The 21,636-nt window shown below is 41.7% G+C and overlaps 6 protein-coding genes across 6 annotated transcripts; 4 read left to right on the top strand and 2 right to left on the bottom strand.

Moving 5' to 3' along the window:
* Positions 1–467: 467 nt before the first annotated feature.
* On the bottom strand, positions 468–1,398 carry LOC134196775 (uncharacterized). The gene is made up of 2 exons (XM_062665993.1): positions 1,165–1,398; positions 468–903 (listed from the first exon to the last, which is right to left on the bottom strand). Exons 1-2 carry the CDS (start codon positions 1,389–1,391, stop codon positions 696–698), a joined length of 435 nt encoding a protein of 144 aa, XP_062521977.1. The 5' UTR covers positions 1,392–1,398; the 3' UTR covers positions 468–695.
* Positions 1,399–3,058: 1,660 nt separating this feature from the next.
* LOC134196735 (uncharacterized) lies at positions 3,059–6,900 on the top strand. Its single transcript, XM_062665954.1, has 5 exons — positions 3,059–3,649; positions 3,731–3,851; positions 3,929–4,008; positions 4,970–5,105; positions 5,164–6,900. The coding sequence occupies exons 1-5, from the start codon at positions 3,614–3,616 to the stop codon at positions 6,705–6,707; spliced, it is 1,917 nt and encodes a 638-aa protein (XP_062521938.1). The 5' UTR covers positions 3,059–3,613; the 3' UTR covers positions 6,708–6,900.
* Positions 6,901–6,923: 23 nt separating this feature from the next.
* On the top strand, positions 6,924–10,120 carry LOC134196612 (uncharacterized). The gene is made up of 5 exons (XM_062665803.1): positions 6,924–7,013; positions 7,176–7,293; positions 7,361–7,479; positions 7,548–7,683; positions 8,771–10,120. The coding sequence occupies exons 1-5, from the start codon at positions 6,978–6,980 to the stop codon at positions 9,862–9,864; spliced, it is 1,503 nt and encodes a 500-aa protein (XP_062521787.1). The 5' UTR covers positions 6,924–6,977; the 3' UTR covers positions 9,865–10,120.
* A 1,682-nt stretch (positions 10,121–11,802) lies between these two features.
* Positions 11,803–13,734, top strand: LOC134196137 (uncharacterized). Its single transcript, XM_062665207.1, has 4 exons — positions 11,803–12,058; positions 13,206–13,355; positions 13,451–13,528; positions 13,598–13,734. Exons 1-4 carry the CDS (start codon positions 11,814–11,816, stop codon positions 13,656–13,658), a joined length of 534 nt encoding a protein of 177 aa, XP_062521191.1. The 5' UTR covers positions 11,803–11,813; the 3' UTR covers positions 13,659–13,734.
* A 776-nt stretch (positions 13,735–14,510) lies between these two features.
* On the top strand, positions 14,511–20,421 carry LOC134196669 (serine/threonine-protein kinase Nek4-like). The gene is given in 13 exon segments (XM_062665879.1): positions 14,511–14,614; positions 14,683–14,748; positions 15,202–15,402; positions 15,704–15,742; positions 15,805–15,843; positions 15,910–16,029; positions 16,749–16,793; positions 16,795–16,860; positions 16,930–17,286; positions 18,379–18,994; positions 19,050–19,095; positions 19,772–19,859; positions 19,920–20,421. Coding segments are annotated over 13 exon segments (1,875 nt in total). The 5' UTR covers positions 14,511–14,527; the 3' UTR covers positions 20,025–20,421.
* A 75-nt stretch (positions 20,422–20,496) lies between these two features.
* Positions 20,497–21,513, bottom strand: LOC134196644 (tyrosyl-DNA phosphodiesterase 2-like). Its single transcript, XM_062665849.1, has one exon. It carries the CDS (start codon positions 21,499–21,501, stop codon positions 20,638–20,640), a length of 864 nt encoding a protein of 287 aa, XP_062521833.1. The 5' UTR covers positions 21,502–21,513; the 3' UTR covers positions 20,497–20,637.
* Positions 21,514–21,636: the final 123 nt, after the last annotated feature.

Genomic DNA, 21,636 nt, shown 5'->3' with positions numbered 1-21,636 from the left:
TACTAGACAGAGGATTAAAAGTATCCGTCACTGCTGTATTTCACTTGTTTCTCGACTAGGGTTCGTACCAACGTATACCTAGCTAGGTAGCTACCCAATAATTGCAAGAGAGCACAGGTTACACTTGCTAGCCTACACTCGTAACATCTGCATGTTGAGGTTTTTGGTAATCTTGGGCCGTCACCGCTTTTGTCTAATTCTAGCAAGCGTATAGCTAGTAGCTAGGAGAGTCAACTCAGAGGTGTGTTTTCGTACGTTAGTATTGTGCATGTGACAATGTCGGTCACACTGACTTTCATCATTTTTATTTGATGCATAATTATTGATAGCGGCTAGGGTACAGGATTCGGTGTTCTTTGTCATTCAGAATAAATAAATTCCATCAGCATCTGACAGCTAGAAACGTTCTCAATGACGGACGAAGCAAAGGCAAAATGTGTTTAGAACTCGAATCAGTACGCCGCAGATTTAGGTATTGTGAACTCGACGGCAAAACTGCATGCATAGAGGATTTGTACGTAAAAAGGTCTCGAACACAAGAGAGAACGCTAGTTAGAATATATAGATAACGATAGATATACACCGCGGTAACATATTGTTGGTTTGGTGACGACGAAACATGTCTATACCACAACACAATCTAGACTAGAGCCGCAACAGAAAATCAACTACCCGGTAGAATTGAACCGGCGTTGTCATCTAGATGAACACTCAGTGGCGGACCCAGTTTGTTTACTGGCGCCAGAGCTTTTCTTCTTGATTGTGCTAACCGTTTCATCAGGAGAAGCAGTAGGTTCATACGGTTTTCGATACTCGGCAACCTCGAGCACGAAGTCGTTTCTTGCCACTAAGAGCTCTTTTCTTACTTCACGACCGCATACGTCTTTCACTAGCCCCCGCAATCTAGATAGGAACAACAATTGATGTGTTGAGTAAGGTGTGCAGCTACCTAGTTTATAGATACTTCATGATGTAACCAAGTCACCAACTAGACTTTTCATGCAAAAACAAGTTAATTTGTGTAGCAAACTCGTCCAATCTACTTAGCGTGCGTTACCTAAACTTACGCGTTCTACCGCGATACTAAACGAAACATGCAATTGCTAAAGTAATTAATTAATTCAGTGCAACGCGCAGAGTATCTTGTAGATTGGAAAACCGTACGGACTCTTGGGTTGCAAATATTCGTGCCACATTTCTCTTTCGTCGAGGGCTACGCTCGAATCTGATTCCGACGGTTCAGATAGGTTTTTCACGATTAAGCGCACTCCTTGAGGCATTGTGGCTAACAGTCGATATGCCATTCTGCTTTCACCCCTCGTGGACCACAGCGCTTCTCCTATGTCGTCATAAATAGCCACAGAGTACGTCTCTGAAGATTTTGCAGCCATCTCAAAAAATGCCGGTATAACTGGTTGTGGATATTAATGGCCGGTACCATCACGCGTATATACATATATACGTATATATATATATGTTTACATACCCGATAGCAGCCAATTGCAATCATTTGTGATCGTGCTGTTTGTGTCGCAGTTACTATATCTATAAACTACGGTTTGGCGTCTCGGCTTACTAACTATAGTCTAGAAGTCATGTATCAGCCAACTAACAATTTCAGGTTCGGTCGGTTTCTTATACCGTCTACAAACACATGCAAAAACTTCAACCAACTCTTACAACAATTTTTGTGTGTGTCGCGTATATTTCGTAAAGGAGCAAGACCCACAGAGAATAACAAAATTGTTCTATATTTCGTGCGGTAGACATTCAGTATGATACTATCGATGAAGGACGGTGGAGACGGTACGGCAAGTACGGCGCCGACGATCCCAGCGTACCACTTTTTGAAGGGGTACGGTAGACTCGTATCTAGAGAGCAGGGTCATGTGACCGATCTATAGCTGCAGCAAGAGTTCGAAAACTTAAAATTTTATTTTACGTAATGACAGCGGAACGTTTCACACTACATGTATATAGTTCATGTTCTCAGTAAGGCCTTGCAGAAAAAACCACTAATGCAGTGGAAGCCAGAGTATATTTGCGGCGACTGCTCTGTCATCTTTGTGAGAGAAAGAAAGTGATGCACATGCTGCAGTTTGGAAAATTTTGGAATGAAAGGCTACAGAGTTAATTGGAGACAGTTTACCACATAGAAGAAAGCAGCAAACCGAACATCGGGCTCTGAAGAGACTTCAAGAGTTCTCTGGCAGACGTTACTCCGATATTTGTGTAAACTAGCTAGAGAAGGTTTGAAGGAGTTGTTATGTGTACCAAAATTAAGAACAATCTTTTCTGCTGCTCTCATGACAGTCACACTATTCAGCTCTAGAGATGACTTTCAGGGGAAAGATTTGCACTTGTAGCTATCGGTATCAGAATGCAAAGACATTAATATTAATTAAAAGGCACCGAGAGCTGCTGCCATTCCTGCGCACGGCACATCAGCGACAGCAGAAGGATCGTTTTCATCCGTCCAACAACAAAATGACATTCCTGTAACCTCGTACCAGACCCTCTCGCGCCGTCGTGCCCGGTTCCCGTATAACACGACACCGGAGGGAGCGGGAGCGGGGGAGGAAGCGGGAGCGGGGGAGGAAGCGGGAGCGGGGGAAGGAGCGGGAGCGGGGGAGGGAGCGGGAGCGGGGGAGGAGAACGGAGCGGGAGCGGGGGAGGAGAACGGAGCGGGGGAAGAGAACGGAGCGGGGGAAGAGAACGGAGCGGGGGAAGAGAACGGAGCGGGGGGAGGAGAACGGAGCGGGGGGAGGAGAACGGAGCGGGGGGAGGAGAACGGAGCGGGGGAGGAGAACGGAGCGGGGGAGGAGAACGGAGCGGGGGAGGAGAACGGAGCGGGGGAGGAGAACGGAGCGGGGGAGGAGAACGGAGCGGGGGAGGAGAACGGAGCGGGGGAGGAGAACGGAGCGGGGGAGGAGAACGGAGCGGGGGAGGAGAACGGAGCGGGGGAGGAGAACGGAGCGGGGGAGGAGAACGGAGCGGGGGAGGAGAACGGAGCGGGGGAGGAGAACGGAGTGGGGTGAGGGCGGAGAACGACGGCGGAGAACGACGGCGGGAGAGCTAGAGGGTCTCGTACGAGGCTAACATCTCTGTGTACACATGCAGACACTAGTTATCTAGCACCTCTTACTTCAAATTTCTAAGAGTGCACTAAATCTGATGTAAATGCAGCAATGAGAGAATTTACGTCCGTTTGTTAAATTTGATCACGTGTTATTTTCGTCAAAATTTTTGCCGTTCCATTTCTGGGACGCTTTGGGATGACGTCACAACACAACAGTTTCAAACACTTATTGTTAATTAACAATTACAGACGACCACAAACAGTCAAACGGACAAGGCGTGGGTTACACGCTAAACTCGCTCGCTTCGCTCGTTTCAAATTATGCCAGTTCTTTGTATGCGCATGCGTAGTTTATCACTTTGTATTTTTGCACGATGCAGTAAGATCGTGGCCTAACGTACCTAGCTGACTAGGCGACGACAGCTGAAGTTGTCTAGGTACTTTCCATCGCCATAGTGTTTATCGTTTGTAGACAAGGTATCAAAATAGTCCTAATAACTAATCGCGATCAAGCTACCTCACTAGACTGTAGGTATGGACTCTCGTCAAGCAGTTCTGAAGGAGACATTGGTATGTTGCATGCGCATATTATATACCTAGGATATTAACAGTTACTATAATAAGTAGTATTTGGTCATGATGTTTCTGCAGAGTGCTCTCAAGTCGTCTGTTCACATATCACAGTATATGGCATTCATCAAGATAGTTCACTACGCTATCTGCAAACTGCTGGACTCAAACGGAGAAGACTACTTGCGCGTTATCAACAAACGTGCGTCTTTAATTAATTTTTTTACGTTTTTGGTTGTAATTCTTCTCTGCATTACATTTGCTGTCTTTGGCTTCTAGACGAGCCCGACTTTGCTGTTGCTGCTATTGAGAGTACGCTTGCTACCACCATCATGTACTTGATGGGTTTTGAAGAAACGGTATGTCAAGAATATGCGCCAGAAGAGACACTCGACCAGTACAGGTTGAGTTGACTGAGAGACAGGCAGAAATTACTGTGTTGTGACACAAAAATAGGAATTTACAGACGTCAGTGTGCTTGAAAGGCATCTGTCACTGTGTGCATAAATGTGGTGGTTCGTTGTGTGTTCTGATTGGAGGCGATATAGCAGTAAATAAATGTGTAAACAAATGGGTGGGTGGATGGGTGGATGGTCAGAGGGTGGCGGGCAGATTTATAGGGTGAATAGAAAGTACAAAAGCAATAGTGTGGCTGGCATGGGTGCTGCTCGAGTGCAACCTGGGTGGCTTGTGTCTTCCATTTTAGTTGGTGTGGTCTCCTAGACACCTGATGATGTCTTATAAGTTTGTAACCCTAGTGGCTGGCTCTTTAGTTTCGGAGGCTCAGCAGTGCCACAGAATGTGGCAATCGGTTTCACTGTCAGACAGAATGAATAAAAATATTACTGTAAATCAATAAAATTTTGTAATTAAAAGATTTCGTAAACTATTGCAAACTCTATTTTGTAAGAACTAAATGTAAACTTTCCTCATGCATCTGAACATGCGCATGGAAGTGACGAAGCTTAAGCAGCATCTGGGTAGGTACGTACTGACGTACCTACTTTATTCTCAATGTCTCTGATTTCTTGGCCTGCAAAAGCCAATTCAATGACAGGTCACTGTCCTGAGGTGACAAAGCTGTTTCTGCCCAACCGAAAGAATGAAGACGCATCTGCATGGATATTTAGGCTACAAAATGTGCATGGATTGGGCTACAAAAGTTAGTAAGTGATTAATTTTTTTGCAATTTACAAAATATACAAAATTAAATAGCTTACAAAAATTTATTGATTTACAGTAGTATTGCTTGGTCTCAAAGACAGTGTTTGTCTGTCTAGATCTGCGACTGTTGATGTGCTTTTTTATTATTTCTTACAGGAAGATGGTAACTGCATGCTGCTTCATGAGTATGAAGCCAATCAACCTACTCTGCTTGCTTTTTGTGAAGTCGCTGCCGACCAGCTGATAATCACTAAAGGTGATGTTACCGAGTCTCTACCTTTAGAAGATATATGTGAGACGATGTTTTATACGTCGTTATACAAAGTTGGTACAAAAGTGTCTATTTTTAGATGATAAAGGAATACTGACTGTTTACTTTGCATATCATTTATATCTTCGAGTCGAGCTCCTCACGATGCATACAGTGTCTCACATGTTGGAGACTGTTGCTTCTGATATTCAGAATAGTATGGCGTGTGTCGAGAGGGCTGTCGGGCGATTGGGCATACTCAAGAGCGGCTCGAGTGCACGCATTTTGTGGAGTGCACTGCGTCAGAAGATTATAAAATACACTGAGACAGGCAATCGGCACTACGATCGAGAAGAAATCAGAAGCGATTTTGACCATCTGGGTGGCTTGGTTACATCCGAGATGAGTGACCAAGTGCCATGGCGTTTGATTCAGCTGTGGTATCACGTTCAGAATCTACAGGCAGTTGTTGGAGCTTCTTTTCTTGGTAATCCGATTCCTCCCAAAGCAGCAGATACTTATCTAAGTATTACTGATAAGATGGGTCGAGAATGCATGTCGGAGGAATATTTGTCTACATTGGATGACGTGCGTGAAAAGATGCAGTTTGCTATTTTTCGGTCTCTCACTGATGCGGAAATAGCATTTGTACACGAAAAGTCTGTTTGGCAGTGTGAGCACTTTCTGAGGCACTTCAAACCAGAAGCATTTACTGTGGGCATCGAAAGTCCTTGGCAGCAACTGAAGAGTCTTGACAGTGGGCTTGGTGTAGAAGCTGTGGAAGCAATGAGAGCAATGAGAGACAGCGAGGCATTACAGAAACAGGTACGAGAGGAGAAAACAATGAGCAAAACCACAAGTGATGCTGCATTAGAGCATAAAGGTGATAGATGTAGTGATAGGCAGAAAAACATTGTCTCTGAGTGTGAGAAGGATCAAGTTGTGGAGCCTCCCAAAATAGTGCCCGAAAGGGCAGCATATGGAGAAGCAACTGGCGAGGATGTGTCTACACTTTCTGATCCTGTGACAAGCAGCAAGCACGGCGATGATGCCGATGAATACCCTTCACACGTGGAATTAGCGGATACATCTGATTTTGCAATAGTGAAATTGGAATCAATGAATAGTGTAAGGAAACTGAATGATATGCTGGAATCGATTCATTCAGCGTCGGAGGCAAAGTCTTTCCACTCTCGTCTCTCGTTGTGGCTTGTTCACCATGAAAAGGCACTCACAACTTTACATCAGGAGAAATCTGAGCTCTGCTCGTCTCTTACTGAAACAAAAGATGAATCAATTAAGTGTTTGTTACAGTCGGCTGTCGAGGAGAAGGACGAGGACATTCTGTGGGCAGATTCACAGTTAAAGAGGTTGAAGCATTTACGAGAGCAGTCTGAAGAGAAGTTTCGGAAGTGGAGACACCGGTATGGTCACGACCTTCCCAGTGCAGTCTTGTTGACTCATTTGGTCAGAATATTGTCACAACTGAAGGACGATGATTCTCTTCTACCTGTTTTGGTTGTAAGTGTTCTCGACTATTATGATAGGGACGAGATTTTGAAACTTTGTAGTGCTCTTCACATTCAAACAGAAGAAAGAAATGTGAGAGACAAAATCTGTAGCAAGCTGCAGAAACCAGTTTAGCTTGAATTTTGCATATTTGTAGGATCTTATTTTAATTAGTTTGCAACAAGTTGGTGTTTCATTTTTTGTATTAATTAACTGTGTACATGATAAAACGAGCATTTACCTAGATGTTGTTGGAATTCTGTTGATGTATTTAGGGACAGTACTGTAGTCATGATTATGTACAAATCACATTCTTTTTCACGTGGCAGGTGGGTGTGTGCGAAGCCGAGACCCGGATAAGACATCACGGTTTTAGTAACGCTTTTCCAGTTTTCTGTTTCTGCCATGGCTGGACACGACGCCAACGTTGCTGACGTTGTGGTAATCCTCTCTCTCTTTCAGTCAGTGGCGTCGCTCAATATGTAGAGCTTGGGTGGACCTTTAATTATCTATCTATTAGAATTATCAGATGAGTCCTTCCTGCGACGCCACTGATTTCAATTAACTCAACTGCATGCTTTTATTTGATCAACTTTTTTACAGGTTTGTTGTAAAAAGGTATGTTGGAAGGGGTACAGGAAATTCCTAGAGTTAGCGAACAGTAGAGTTTCCCATCTTCTCGATTCGGACGGTCAAGATACCACATACCAATATGTTACTGGTCAGAGTCACGTGACACTGATTTAAAATAATTTAATGGACTTATGTGTTACTGCATGAATTCTCAGTTGGTGAAGAGCACGAGAAATCTGAATCTGTGACGTTTCGGGGTGTGCGTACACGTATACCATCGGTTCCTACAGAATTACAGAAACAGCTCTGGATGAGTATTGGATTTGATGACTTGGTAATCCTAGATGATTTTGACTTGTAATGATGGAATCTGGTATTTTCAGTTGTGTGGTGTGTTTATAGGGTGACGATTTGATGTATCTGGCTGATTTTGAAGGGAACAAACGTGTGCTACAAAATTTCTGCAAGTTGGCAAGAGAAGAACTAGAGATTAGCGGTGGAGATCCAGCTGCCTATGATGAGGCACACTGTGGCAGCGGTATGTGGTAATTTGGTTTTATTGACATTTCAAATATTTTATGCATCTTGTGTTTAGACACAATTTATAATATAACTTAATGCATGCATGGGAGCACGTGTATGCACTCTCGCACACGCACATGCACACACAGACACACAGACACACACACACAGACACACACACACACACACACACACACACACACACACACACACACACATGCACACACACGCACATGCACACACACATACACACACACACACACACACACACACACACACACACACACATGCACACACACACACACACACACACACACACACACACACACACACACACACACATGCACACACACACACACACACACACACACACACACACACACACACAATAGCCAGGAAGCATCTTTGCATGCTCAGTTTCACACCAATGTACACATAATTATTGCCACTTGTAGCTACTGTACATGTTCGATGTACGTATGCACGCACACACTATGGTTAATTTTATCATCCTATAAACATGAAAAATTTTGGAGATGGTTGGAAGCTCGATGGCTTTCAGTGATCAAAACAAGACGTGTATTACAGACTAATGAACAGTCTGCAGGATGTAGGATTACTAGGAAGCAGTTCAACTTTGGAATGCTGAATCTCTGGTATCATTTCAAACTGTCTTTCAAATGGCTAAATTCTTTGAGACTACTGTTAGTGACGTCATGGGCTGGCAAATATAGAGGGGGATAGAGCCCGTCATCTCTTATGTTTCTACACTTATGGTCTGTTGTGTTTCTTGTTATAAGCTGCCAATACCTAGCTAATTAATTAAATTAAAGTGCTAGGCTTTGGTGCTAATACCAGTTTGTGTATTAGAATTGTAGCTTTTTATGGCTTTGTGTTGTTTGAGGTCTCCAGTTCAGTTTATGTTTTGCCCAATTTTCACATTTGTAATGCATCGCTTGTTCGAATAGCAATTTAATCAATGTAGATAAGTTTATTGTTATTTTTACGGAGGGTGACTGAAGTCACTATTACAATGTTTCAATCTCTGCATTTTTAGCACAGCGTATTTGACTTGTAGTCATTTTGTCTATGCTGTGTTGTAGATGATAGTCCTGCATCTGTTGTTGCTCATTTTTCGTATCAATTTTTCATGGGTATCTACATGAAGGTTATGCATCTAAGGAAGGACTGTTTACGCAGTCACCTGTCTGATATTCGAACTAGTGCAGAGGCGGTGGAGAAGGCTGCATGCAGACTTGGAATTATGAGTCCTAGCAGCGAAATAAGGAATGTGTGGGACTGGTATAAAAGTCGTGTCCTGCTATATGTTGAGACTATGAACAATGCAATGAAGGTAGAGATAAATGAGTCATACTGGATTCTCATAGGACTGTTCCTTAGTGAACTGACACGTTGTAGGTCTGTTAGCCCACGTCTTGTAGAACTCTGGGAGTATGGTCAGCACATAGAGTATCTCTTGAGTCTAGCACACAATGGAGGTGACTTCAACTTGATCAATCCTGAAATCCTCTTAGAAAATTGTGTAAAGCTTGGAGATGATCCTTTCACAGAGGAATACATGCAAAAGTTAAGGCACATTCGCAATTACATGAAAAAGGTTGGTCATAGACCACTGACTGATGATGAAATGTTTGATGTTCATGCCCTACTCAAGTGGAAATCAGAGCACTTTCTGACTTGTTTCCGATCTCAGGCATTTGAGGATGAATGGGTGTTACCATTATCTCGTCCTGTTTGTGGTTTGGAAAGAGGGCCAGATTTATGTGACACCAGCAATGATGGAGTAGAGAAGAGTGATAAGCCAGAGAAAACAGTCAGATTGGACTCATTAGAAATGTGTGACAAAGCCTCGTGTGATGATAGCTGTGAAAAGTTGGACTTGAGTCATATTCCTAATATGCCTAGTGATGGCTTGCTGGCAACTGTGAAAACACATGAAGTTGCAAACTTTGGTGACAATAAACCTAGACATTCTTCGACAAGTAGTGTAGCCAGCTCTCACAACTATCGTTATGTGGGGAGTATTTCAGACAGGATGCTTCGTTGGTGGCTCAAGGAAACTTTAGCGTTTGTGAGTACAAGTGGCTCTAATCTGACATCACTGTCATTTTCGGTGTTTGAATACTTGGTAGACTTGGAGATGATCTCCCCTAGGATGTGTGATGCCCTTGATTGACGTTGGTATACCATCACCAGTTGTTTTAGACTTGACTGTCTAGACCATTATATAATCCTTGTTTATTGAAGCAACGTACCATTCATATAGGATCAGAAAGTGATTTGTTATTTAGTGTAACTGTGGGTTATTGCTCTGTTTCTTACAGCATTAAGGCTGATTTTACATATTGAATACATATATAATAGGTATTGCTTAATGTTTTTGTTTACTTTCTAGCTTACAAGGTATAGGTCACTAATCACGAAAGAGTACATGATGGAACACGTTTGGTGTACATGTAATAAATGTACATGTATAGTACATGTAATAAATGTACATGTATACTGTAGGACGCGGTCTCCTTTGATAACTAAGCTGATCGGCAATCTGCTGTCAACTGAGTACTGTAGCAGATCTCTAAACAAGTTAGACTACTGGTACCACACTTGGACTACGTGCATGGTATACGACTAACGTCTCTACACGGTGAACAGATTCTTTCCAGTTTTTCGTCGCTGGTGCGACAGCGCTTTACTTCGATGAATAAGACGAATCAAGATTTAGAAATGAAATACATACACTCTTGTCAGTACTATAAACTGGTCTTCAAGACTTGTAACTGATGGCAGCATACAGAGCATTCTCTATTAACTGGGCATTATTCGCGCATGAACATTGATCCTATATTGAAACTAGACCCATCGAATTTTTGCCACAGACTTATGGATTTGCATGACTGCTAAGAAAGTATAGGATACAAATCATGCAGTCATGAGATATCCTAAGTCAGTTTCTGAGATATTCTAAGTCAGTTTCTCTAAGTTACGTAGCTATACAACAGTCGCTGTACATGTGCTTGGTTTTGCAACTTATTCATTTACTAGAGGGTGTTTCACTGACACCAGAGTTCTCTTTCTGCCTTTAGTACGTATGACGCGTCTTGATGTTTGGTTTCTCAACGCTGTTAGAAAGTGTCACAGCTCTCGATCGTCACTAGAGGTCTGTCTAGACTACTCTAGGCACGTAGTTTTCTGCTTTGGATTCAGAGCTCTTTTAATTAATTATGTCACAATTCAGGGTTTATCGATCGTTTTCTTGTCAATCGATGCTGTCGGTCTCGTTTCCTTTTTTTCGGCTTCTGACATTTGTGCACAAATGTCACTGCTTTAGGTCTAGAATCTAGAAGTAGAACTAAAGCTATCGCTCTCGTTGGCGTTTGCATCAAAGGGACTTGTAGTGTAGACTAGTCTTTACAACTTTCAGCTGCTTCAGCGCCTGTTCATCTTTTTGGGCCTCTCTTTTAGGTTAGTTAACTTAGTTCTCAGTGGTCACGTCTTCACTTTCGTAACCCGCCACTGCAGCTTGCCTAGTCATACAGGTGTTTCGTAACTACATTACCACAGACGCCTCAAATTTGTTTTCGCGTACAGACTCATTGCGTAGACCCCTCTCCCTTTTAGCTGGCTACGCGAGACTTGATCTGACTGTGCGGTCCTAGCTGTTCAACAGAAACATATACACTAGGAAATACTAATTAGTATATTGCACACAGTCAGTTGGTTGCTAGCGTAATGATTATACATATATTTTTTTATCTACGAAACTGTCAGCTTGCATGCGTCGCTGGTCACTCTTGCCGTACAGTACGAATTCGAAGTGCTTCTAAAACACCTGGAGTGTTTTCCTAGTTGCAATTGGACACCAGTTCGGTGTGAAATTGTAACTAACATGTAAATGCAACGCAGCATCGAGAGACTGCATGTGTATTAGAACACTTACAGCGTCTAGTTGAGTGCACGTGTAGTTTGCGAACCGTCACAATACTCACAGTGATAGAGAAGAGGGAACACAGTTGAATTCGCATTTGTTAGGACAGTACAGCACTACACCAGTCATAGATATCTACACCTCTAGTTAACTTAACTCGCGCAGTCTTCGGTGGCGTGAAGTGTCACTCAGACAGCAAAATGGCTGATAAACCTTTCACTCCTGGAGCAAGCTGCTCAACAAAGCAACAAAGTAACATTATCTACGAGAAGAGAGGAATGGCCGTGTGGCCGCACGAAAACAAATACGAGTATCAGTTGTTTGCTGTGAGTCCGCAAGGCGTTTTTCTACTCGTCAAAACTCCGGATCGAGGGCCCGGCTCGATTTGCGGCCCACTGTTCAACGAACGAGAGAACTGGCGAGATTTTTTGAGCGCAGACAGTCGGTAAGTTTGTCAACTGCACGTAGTAACCAGAATTTATTTAAATCATATTACCGAGATAGAGCTGACCTGAGATCTAACTATAGAATCCATGCCACATCTGGAATTCAATGTTACGTTTAACTACAGCAGACTACTACACTCATGCCGCTGCACGTCTCACTCTGCCTTACAACATTCACTAAAAACGCAGTTTATACTGGCAAAGTATGATTTCAATTGATTAATTTTAATGTACCTAATGAGTTAGTAATTAGATGCTTTAGTTGTTGCATGTGTACACTCTAGTGTGTATACTGGATGTACTTTGCTTGTCTCATCTTTTGTTGTCTTTGATGTTTTCGCTCAGACCGCTACAGTCGTGTATTTATTCATGCATTCATATGCATATACGCACTCGTACATATCAGGGGCGTTGCTGGGGTTCTCGTGTTTACACTGAGTCTGGTAGCGTCGAAATTTCGGACGAAAAGCGCGTAAATGTGTCGGTTTGAGATAGTAAAAGTTCAAAGTAAACGTTGCAATTGTGTCTTTTATGTCTCCGTACCAGCTCTATGTATACATATTGAAATTATGTCATACTCATTAGTATATACATGTATTATACAAAACGTAGAAACCACTAAGGCCACGGGCTTTGCATGGCCTCCAATCAGCTGCAAAATATTGACAAAAATAAAGTGATTTTTTTTACTAGACAATATAAATTCACAGTTTCAGGGTTACAAAATGTGCTTTTAGATTAGCAGCAAAGCGACGGCTTTTCGCATTAGTTCCTCTTTCGTGGCATTCATTCTACAAAAAGTATGTACATGCATGTGTATAGTCACCAACTAACCAACTCTAGCTTAGACAACGTGTGTCTAGCTAGATATATATATAAACGAATAGTTACGTCACGTTTCTTTGTAATTACCAAACAAGATCAACGTTTCTAAAACATTTGGCAGGAGTAACTTTAGATCCTCTAGAGAGATCAGGAGATCACATCTTTAATTAATTATAGGAAAAGAAGGGGTCGTACAATGTATACATAGTACTTAGAATTTAGGACGGAAGTATACACGATCCCCAGCTTTACGCCTTTGCATGATATCTCTATGCTCATTTTCTCCGGTACACCCATGCAGGAGTTTGATTTCGGTTCTAGGCTGAGACGGCTGATACTGCAAGTCTGCGGTCGTGATGTTCGAAGGGATCTCATACAAGCCAGAAACGATTATGTGCTGGATGTCGCTCTGAATAAATTCCAGACTGAGAAAGAGGAGAGCAAACCATTTCGATTTGCTCTTTCATCTAGGTATGTGAAGAAGTCAGGTGACACTACAGAATTATTGTAGATAAAAATGCTCTAAACTTGATGTGCTAAACTTGATGTGCATGTGTCTACTGTAGTTGTGAAGAAAATGTCCAGCAATCTGTTGTGTCTTTTCAGTACGAGAATATATCTGAAGCGTCAGATTTGTCTTCTAGGTAAGTTACGAGAAGAAATGTGGTGAGATGAGCTACCAGGAAAGTTATGAGTTTGCCATGTTTTTCTAGAGATAACGAGTCTGGCATGTCTTCTAAGAATGAGAAGAAACCCAACGAATATGTATGTTAGGCATAATACTTTTAGACATGTACATGCACAGTTGTAATGTAAATTTAGAAGACTCAAGTCTGGATAGATAGCAGCTTTATTTAAATTAAATTAAGTGTGAAGAAAGAGTTTGATATATCTCGTAAATGTGCAAAGTGTGTTGAGTTTAAATTTACATGCTTTTCAGTTCTTAGAATAGCTAAAACAGCAACACGTTTGAAACCACATGTTCGCACACGTGACAACCCAGCACGAAGGAGGACTATCGTCTGGACACGAGTGTATCGTGACTGGCCGACGAACGCATTACTAAAAACAAACGCCTGCTTCTTGGATTTGCCTACTTGTGTATTTATAATTATATATTTGCAGGTTGCATTCTAGGTAGCTTTCTACTAGTCGCTATAGTCTCGCGTAGCCAGACCCTTTTCTCGCGTCATACTTCTGCCTGTTGTATGCTCAGAGACGTGCAATACGGTACACGTGTACGCATACACACACACACACACACACACACACACACACACACACACACACACACACACACACACACACACACACACACACACACAGACTAGAATACGTTTAATAGGGGGCGGGGCCATATTTTGCCTTCATGAACTGGACTGAACTGAACTGGTCTAGTTATCTCTTCCGCACCTAGAATGGCGAAATCCTCCAGACACAGAGTCTTGTAGCAACTCAAGAACATCTACAATGTACATCTCATCTCTGTTGTCCGCATACAAACAAACGTACCACCGCGTCTGTTTTAAATTAAGATTGTAGGAAATACGAATTGCGTGTAAAACACACTTTTACGTCACCTTACGTAATTAGAGTAGGCGCATAATTGTATCATCAACCACAAGAGCCCGGATAAACTTCCAATGGATACCTACTCCGTTCTGAAATCGATCGGGAAAGGAAGTTACGGAGAGGTATTCTTGATTTTTCACAAGGCAGACAACAAAAAGGTCCAATACTAAATAAATCTTTGAGTTACATGTCCTAGTTAGACTACGACCGACCTCTTCGTTTGCAGTATATTTTGAAGACAATAGAACTAACAGATGCGTCAGACAAAGAGAGGACAGCAGCAGAACAAGAGGTTGGTATAGACCTACCTATCTCCGTTGGGTGCTAGTCTGTAAACAACGTTCGGCTGTTTGTAATAATTATTTAAACCCTAATTCATTTTTGATAGCTTTTGATGTGAAAGGTGACATTCATTGGATTTTATGGGTAACCTGTTTGTGTACACTTGTGCCATGTGGGGCCACGTGACACTTATTATAATATTATATTTTATAATTAAAGTAGAATTTGAGAACAACACCACAGAAACGCATGAATGGATCTACTACAATTACAGTTTACTACCATATTTTCTGTGCTCGAATATCTGTTGTGTTTTGTGTGTAATATACTACTTTTTGTTTATCTCTCCCTCCTGTGTGTGTGTGTGTGTGTGTGTGTGTGTGTGTGTGTGTGTGTGTGTGTGTGTGTGTGTGTGTGTATGTGTGTGTGCACATGCGTATTATTTTCCTGTTTTTTATTTCAGGCTAAGTTGCTGTCTTGTCTCAAGCACCCTAATATTGTCTCATACCGTGAATCATTCCAGTATGGTGATGGCCTATTACATATAGTGATGGCATACTGTGAAGGCGGAGATCTTTACACACGCCTGAAGCAGCGTCGAGGAGAACTTTTGCCTGAACGACAGATTTTAGAATGGTGTGTACAAATTGCTTTGGCACTGCAGGTGAGCAGAATTTAATTAAATTTTGTGCATTTATTAATATTAATTATGATGACATGTATGGTACATAGTCTTGACTAACTGTTTGCTGTATTATGCTGCATACACATACACATACATGCTTGCATGTGAACACATGTACAACACAATGTACATGCATGCACGCACACACACACACACACACACACACACACACACACACACACACACACACACACACACACACACACACACACTTCAATCGAATGCATGTTTATTATTTTAGCAGCTTGTGGATCTTATTTGACTTTTGTGTTTATTTCAGTATTTGCATGATCGGAATATTATGCACAGGGACCTTAAGGTAACCAGACATTTTGTGTAGAGGTTGGAGGTGACTTTACATTTAATCATATTTACTTTTAGACACAAAACATCTTTCTGTCCAAGTTTGATATGGTTAAGGTGTGTGATCAGCTTGTTGTTGACACCACAACATGTGCATGCTTTGTGTTTAATTTTCATCTGTAGGTTGGGGATTTAGGTATTGCCAGGGTTTTGGAGAGTTCTTCTGACATGGCGACGACACTCATTGGTACTCCATATTACATGTCGCCTGAGTTGTTCACCAATCGTCCTTATAATTACAAGGTGTGATAGTTTTGGACTTGTTGTGTTATTTTATTTATCAGGGTGATTATGGCAACCATATAAATGTGACGTTTTAATTGATGTTACACACTGCAATGTCGCTAATTTTGCAGGGTAGCACGGAACAGAAAAAGAACACTTGGCTATACTGTATGTTTATGTCTAAGTTTTATGGCCTGTTGCTGTCTTTCCTGGTGCATTAGTACGACGTTTATGCTGTTGGAGTAGGCACATACTAAAATGGTAGTGTTGCTGTAGATATACCCACAGTCGATCATGAAACTGAGATGAAAAAGGTGCAAGAGAAGCAACAATATTTATGTTGTTTGGTTCACATAGCATGGACGATAGTGCAGATGCACAAAGGAATGAAAGTTAGGTGAAATTACCTACAATGCATCATCAGACACTTTGCCTTTTACGGCATTGCCATTTGAGGTGTTCTGTGTACGGCATAACAGTCAGTGTCATATTTTGTGTTTTATAAGTGTGTGTGTGTGTGTGTGTGTGTGTGTGTGTGTGTGTGTGTGTGTGTGTGTGTGTGTGTGTGTGTGTGTGTGTGTGTGTGTGTGTGTGTGTGTGTGTGTGTGTGTGTGTGTGTGTGTGTGTGTGTGTGTGTGTGTGTGTGTGTGTGTGTGTGTGTGTGTGTGTGTGTGTGTGTGTGTGTACAATGTGTGCTCTACATGTATTCATGTATGTGTTGTGTTGCTCTTGTATAGTCAGACATCTGGGCTCTTGGTTGTGTGGTATACGAGATGGCCACCCACTTTGAAGCACGCGTTTGATGCCAGAGATATGAATGGATTGGTTTACAAGATTATCAGAGGAAAAGTGAGCCCAATAAGACTCTCTGCAGTCATCAATAGCAAATTATTGATTTAATTGTTATTTGTGTATCAGATTCCTCCCATGCCAAGAAACTACAGTTCAGATCTTTGTGACATGATCAAGTCAATGTTAAGCCAGTCTCCAGCTCGCCGGCCTAGCATTACTCGCTTGCTAAAAACCGAATTTATTAAGTCACACATTCGCTTGTTTCTCAAGGAACGCAAACACCGGAAGGCATCATCAAAGTCAAGAACAGCAGCAAGTGATTCAGATGTCTCTTCACCAAGTAGAAAGAGTTTGTCGCAATCGTCACAACATGTTCGACTGGACCAAGAAGAGACTTGTGTTGCGAGTGCAAAACCGAAGGCTTTGGATGCATCCGATGAGCGAGTGACATCATCAACAGATAGCACTTCATCCAGTGAACAGGTAATCTGTTGAAGACAGCTTATTTAGGTATAACATGCGTCAACTATAGTGCAATCACACCAGGGCCGGCGGATCCGGAGCAGGGTGGGCCAAGTGCCTGCTCGACTTTTGAAAATAGCTAATATATTTAATTACTTAAGCCACTATTTCTGGAAGTTCTTGCCAAAGGCTTTACATTGCAAACCTGGCCTACCCAACATCTGGAGTGCTCCACCGGCCTTGCACACAGGTGACACTGAACGTAGGTACACATGTACAGATATGCAGTGCGCTTGTCTACACAAATCATATTTTTATTGTTTTTTACTGTTATTGTTTCTCAATTTGTCAAGTGCACATTTCATGAAGTAGTGTGTGTGGAAGGTCTGCAGTATGTTGTACCATATGGTGTTGTTTGTGCTTAGTATACCATGATCACGTGATATGCGACCAATCGTGAGCATGTATTTAGATGGTGTATGACATATTGCACAGCAAGTGTGCAATAAGTTCTGGTTAATTAATATCGCGCATCAAGTGATCATGATATAAGTTACTTATTGTATGATTAGCGTGCTACATGGCTTTTGCCACCTCGGAGTAGGTTATAGCCCTCATCTTTGCCTTGGGCAATAACCCTGCTTCTTGTGCTGGTAAAAGTCATGTAGCATGCTAATCATACCATAACCTGTACATATATGATGTTATCCGTGCTTAATACACAACATGCAATTGCATTGCAAGAGCATTTTATTTGTTAACTAGTCGAGAGTGATAACACACGGGTTAGTTAATGCTTTGTGGTTTAGCTCTCATATGACGATAACAATAATGAGAACTATATTTCTTGCTGATTTGATGGTGAAACTAAATTAAAAAGTAACAATCATGTCTTTCTCAAAGACAATAATTACTGTTTGCATTATATATGGAAGCTCACGTCATCATACATGTTACACATGCTCTTGGTATGTACAGGATTGGGACAATGTGGGTGGGGATACAGAGTTATGCAATCTGTAAGAAGTATCACAAGACTTACCAAACCATTGACCATGCGTATAACTTGAATCTTGAATGACATTTGTGATGTTCTTCATGTGTTTTCTTCAGACGTTATCAACTATTAAGCGACCCCTGCCGCCTACACCAGCACACGTCAGTGAGGTGAAAGAAAAGTCACCTGCAGTTACACCGAGTGCGCAGTCACCAGAGACACAGCTGAAGTCTCAATCTCGTGAGCAGAAGTCGACTCGGGCGTCTCCTATAAGACAGAAGAAAGGCATTCACAAACCAGTAGTGAAACGAGATTCTTCGGAGTCTTCTCTACCCAAAGGGACGGCTTTATCACAGAGTGGTGCTCAGTATAACAAGGCTGCGAGGGCAAAGCGAAGAGAAAGATCTCAAGCCAAGCTGCAATTGCCAACTTTACATTCCAAATGTTTAGACAAGCCAGATGGCAAACCTGGTGTGGGTGAAAGAGCATGCATGGAGGCTTCTCCGGATGAAAACGAAGGGCTTGATCAGACTTTTGTGGTTCACGATGGCATTGATTTGTCAGGTCCAGGAGTGAATGCCGACATGCAGATGCTTTGTACAGTAATGGACTCGTATTCTATGGAACCAAGTGAGGATGTTTGCCGTGATGGCAGTCGTCACAGTGTGTTCTTGTCGGATAATGAAAGTGATGAAGATGAAGTCGTGTGCAATGCCGAGTTGTCACTGACAGGTTTTAATTTTTAATGTTTGCTAGTTTTGTATGATGTATTTTCTTGTTACTGAAGGTTCACCGTCTGGAAGGCTATTCTATCGAGTTCAAAGACTGAAGAGGTGCCCTACATTTATTGTGATTTATTACAGTGGGTTAGTTTGATTTGTAAGATGTCTACAGTGGAACCCACTTTGGGACTGCCGTAGACAGACACCAGCAATACAATAGATGTGATTAATTAAAATGGCGAAGGTGGTCATATGTTATTGTTTAGCTGTATTGTGGTACGGATTGAGAGATTGAAATGCTTCTATTTGTTTTTCTGCTTTTCTCAAAAATTATTTCTGGTTAATTAATTAATGGTTTATTGTCTCTTTTTCTGCAGATTGTTTTGTATGCCTGTAGGTGTGTCTGTTTTTGTTCAGCCTGCTTGTTTGTCTGTTTCTATGTTCCCTACCTGCCAGTTTTTTCTGTCTGTTGTTTGTTTAGCTGACTGGTTGGACTGCCGGATTCTAACTCTTTGTTGGAGTGAAGACTTACAGTTGCCAATAATTTTAATACCACACACACACACACACACACACACACACACACACACACACACACACACACACACACACACACACACACTCACACACACACACACACACACACACACACACACACACACACACACACACACACACACCACATTACTTGTGTATTCTGGCTTTCTGTGATCATTGCAGTTCTTACCCTTTATGTACACATGGTCTATTTCTACAAAGTGAAATTTTCTATGTGTTTGCTATGTAGTGATTGCTTGCGAAGCTTAGGTGAAGACATCTTACAGCAGTGTATGGCTGTTCTGGTGGAGAACGATGCAGATTCCGATTCATCAGAGGTATGCATGTCATTCAACCATATCAATAGACAAAATGATATTTCAACACATTTGCTGCAGGAATCACTTATGAAACTACTCGGGCCAGAAAAGTTTAGACAGTATGGAGTAAAGCTAAGTGAATTACACTTCTGTCAAGATTCCTTGAACTGTAGCATGTCATAGCACATTGTCATCTTATATCATGACATTGTAAAGCATGCCCCACGTAGACAGCAATACTTTGTTAATTTGTAATTGCAGATTTTTGTAAAGTGCTCTACTTACATCGGTGACTTTGACGGACGTGAATAGCCAAGCTAACTACAGATGTATAAATTATGTACTGTATACATGTATAGTACAGTACAGTTATGTTTATACTAGATGACAGATATGAATATCAATCATTGATACAGTACAGTATACAACGGACAAATTTCTTGCTTATTGTTGGCAAATCTGGTACACTTATTTCACGCACAAAAAGGAAATTAATAAAATAATATCTTTCAATTGTGTTACTAATTGTATGTGCTGGATTCATGTGACCACATACTTTGACACCATTGACAAAAGAAAATACTGCTAGTGTGTGTGTGTGTGTGTGTGTGTGTGTGTGTGTGTGTGTGTGTGTGTGTGTGTGTGTGTAGTAAGTTTTGTTCCAGTTGTGATGCTGTTGTGCGACTATGCCATTTGTATGTCAATCGTAATACAGGTATTTTTCATCTACAATTAGTAATACTAGCCCATATAAAAATACCTCATAGCAAAATAGTCTTACTACCATAAAACATCATCAACCTATATACTTCTTCCAATTCGGAGGCCTTTCAAAAAGTCCTGGACGACGTGAATTACTAATGTTTTCAATTTTAAATTCAGATTTTCCTTTTAATCCATTAGTAAATGCTTCAAATTCTACAAGCAATCCAAAGTGATCACTTGGAAATAAGTCTCCATCGAATGGTTCATTTCCAACCAGCTCCGCACGTTTGACAGTGAAGTCAGATAGTGAGACAAACATTCGATCCAGTCGATTGGGTTGGGTGGCCCGTCTTGGTATCATTGTATTGATCCTTGGATTCCACGTATGACCGTTTTCCTCGGGCATGAGACCGTTGACTACCGGCCAGGCATCACACCACGGTGCAGGTACGTGCACCTGACCGTCAATTTTATTTTCAATATTCATGTCTCCCGTGAATACAACGTTCTGTCGACTGGCCAAGTGCCCCAACGACTCGGCAAGCTGTTGCTCTCTCTGAAACGTATAGTCGGGAAGACTTTCGAGATGAGACGTGGCAACTGTCAGGGGCACTGTGACATGGTCAGACAAAGAGATGCTGGTATCAATAGACAACAAGTCTCTCGCCATTGTGGAATTATCAAAAGCCTTTCTCTCCTCAGAGTCGATTCTCTTTTTACTTAGTATGACTGTAAAATATCGAAAATCGTAACGGGTCCGCGTCGTTTGGTAGGTAGAGAACCAGTCTTGCTTCATCAACAACTGAAGGTTTGTCTTTGTCACTTCTTGAAAGGCAATGAAATCTGGATTTCTTCGACAAACAATTGTGCCAATTGCTTCCATTCTTCTCTCCATCTCAAACAAGTCAAACCAGATGTTGTATGATAGAATCCTGAAGGCAGACTGATGAGACATGGCCAGATCCGTGTCAAGGTCCCCGTATAAATGGTTCAAAGTCCCGTATGTTATGAAATTTAATTAAAAGAACAACTTAGAAGTTAACGTTTGTCAAGCACTGGTGTAACTCAATATATTTGCTAGCTAGGCATG

This window comes from Corticium candelabrum, chromosome 21 (genome assembly GCF_963422355.1).
Source record: "Corticium candelabrum chromosome 21, ooCorCand1.1, whole genome shotgun sequence".
Classification (NCBI taxonomy): domain Eukaryota; kingdom Metazoa; phylum Porifera; class Homoscleromorpha; order Homosclerophorida; family Plakinidae; genus Corticium; species Corticium candelabrum.
Note: the sequence above shows the minus strand (reverse complement) of the source record. Positions and strands in the feature narration are given on the sequence as shown.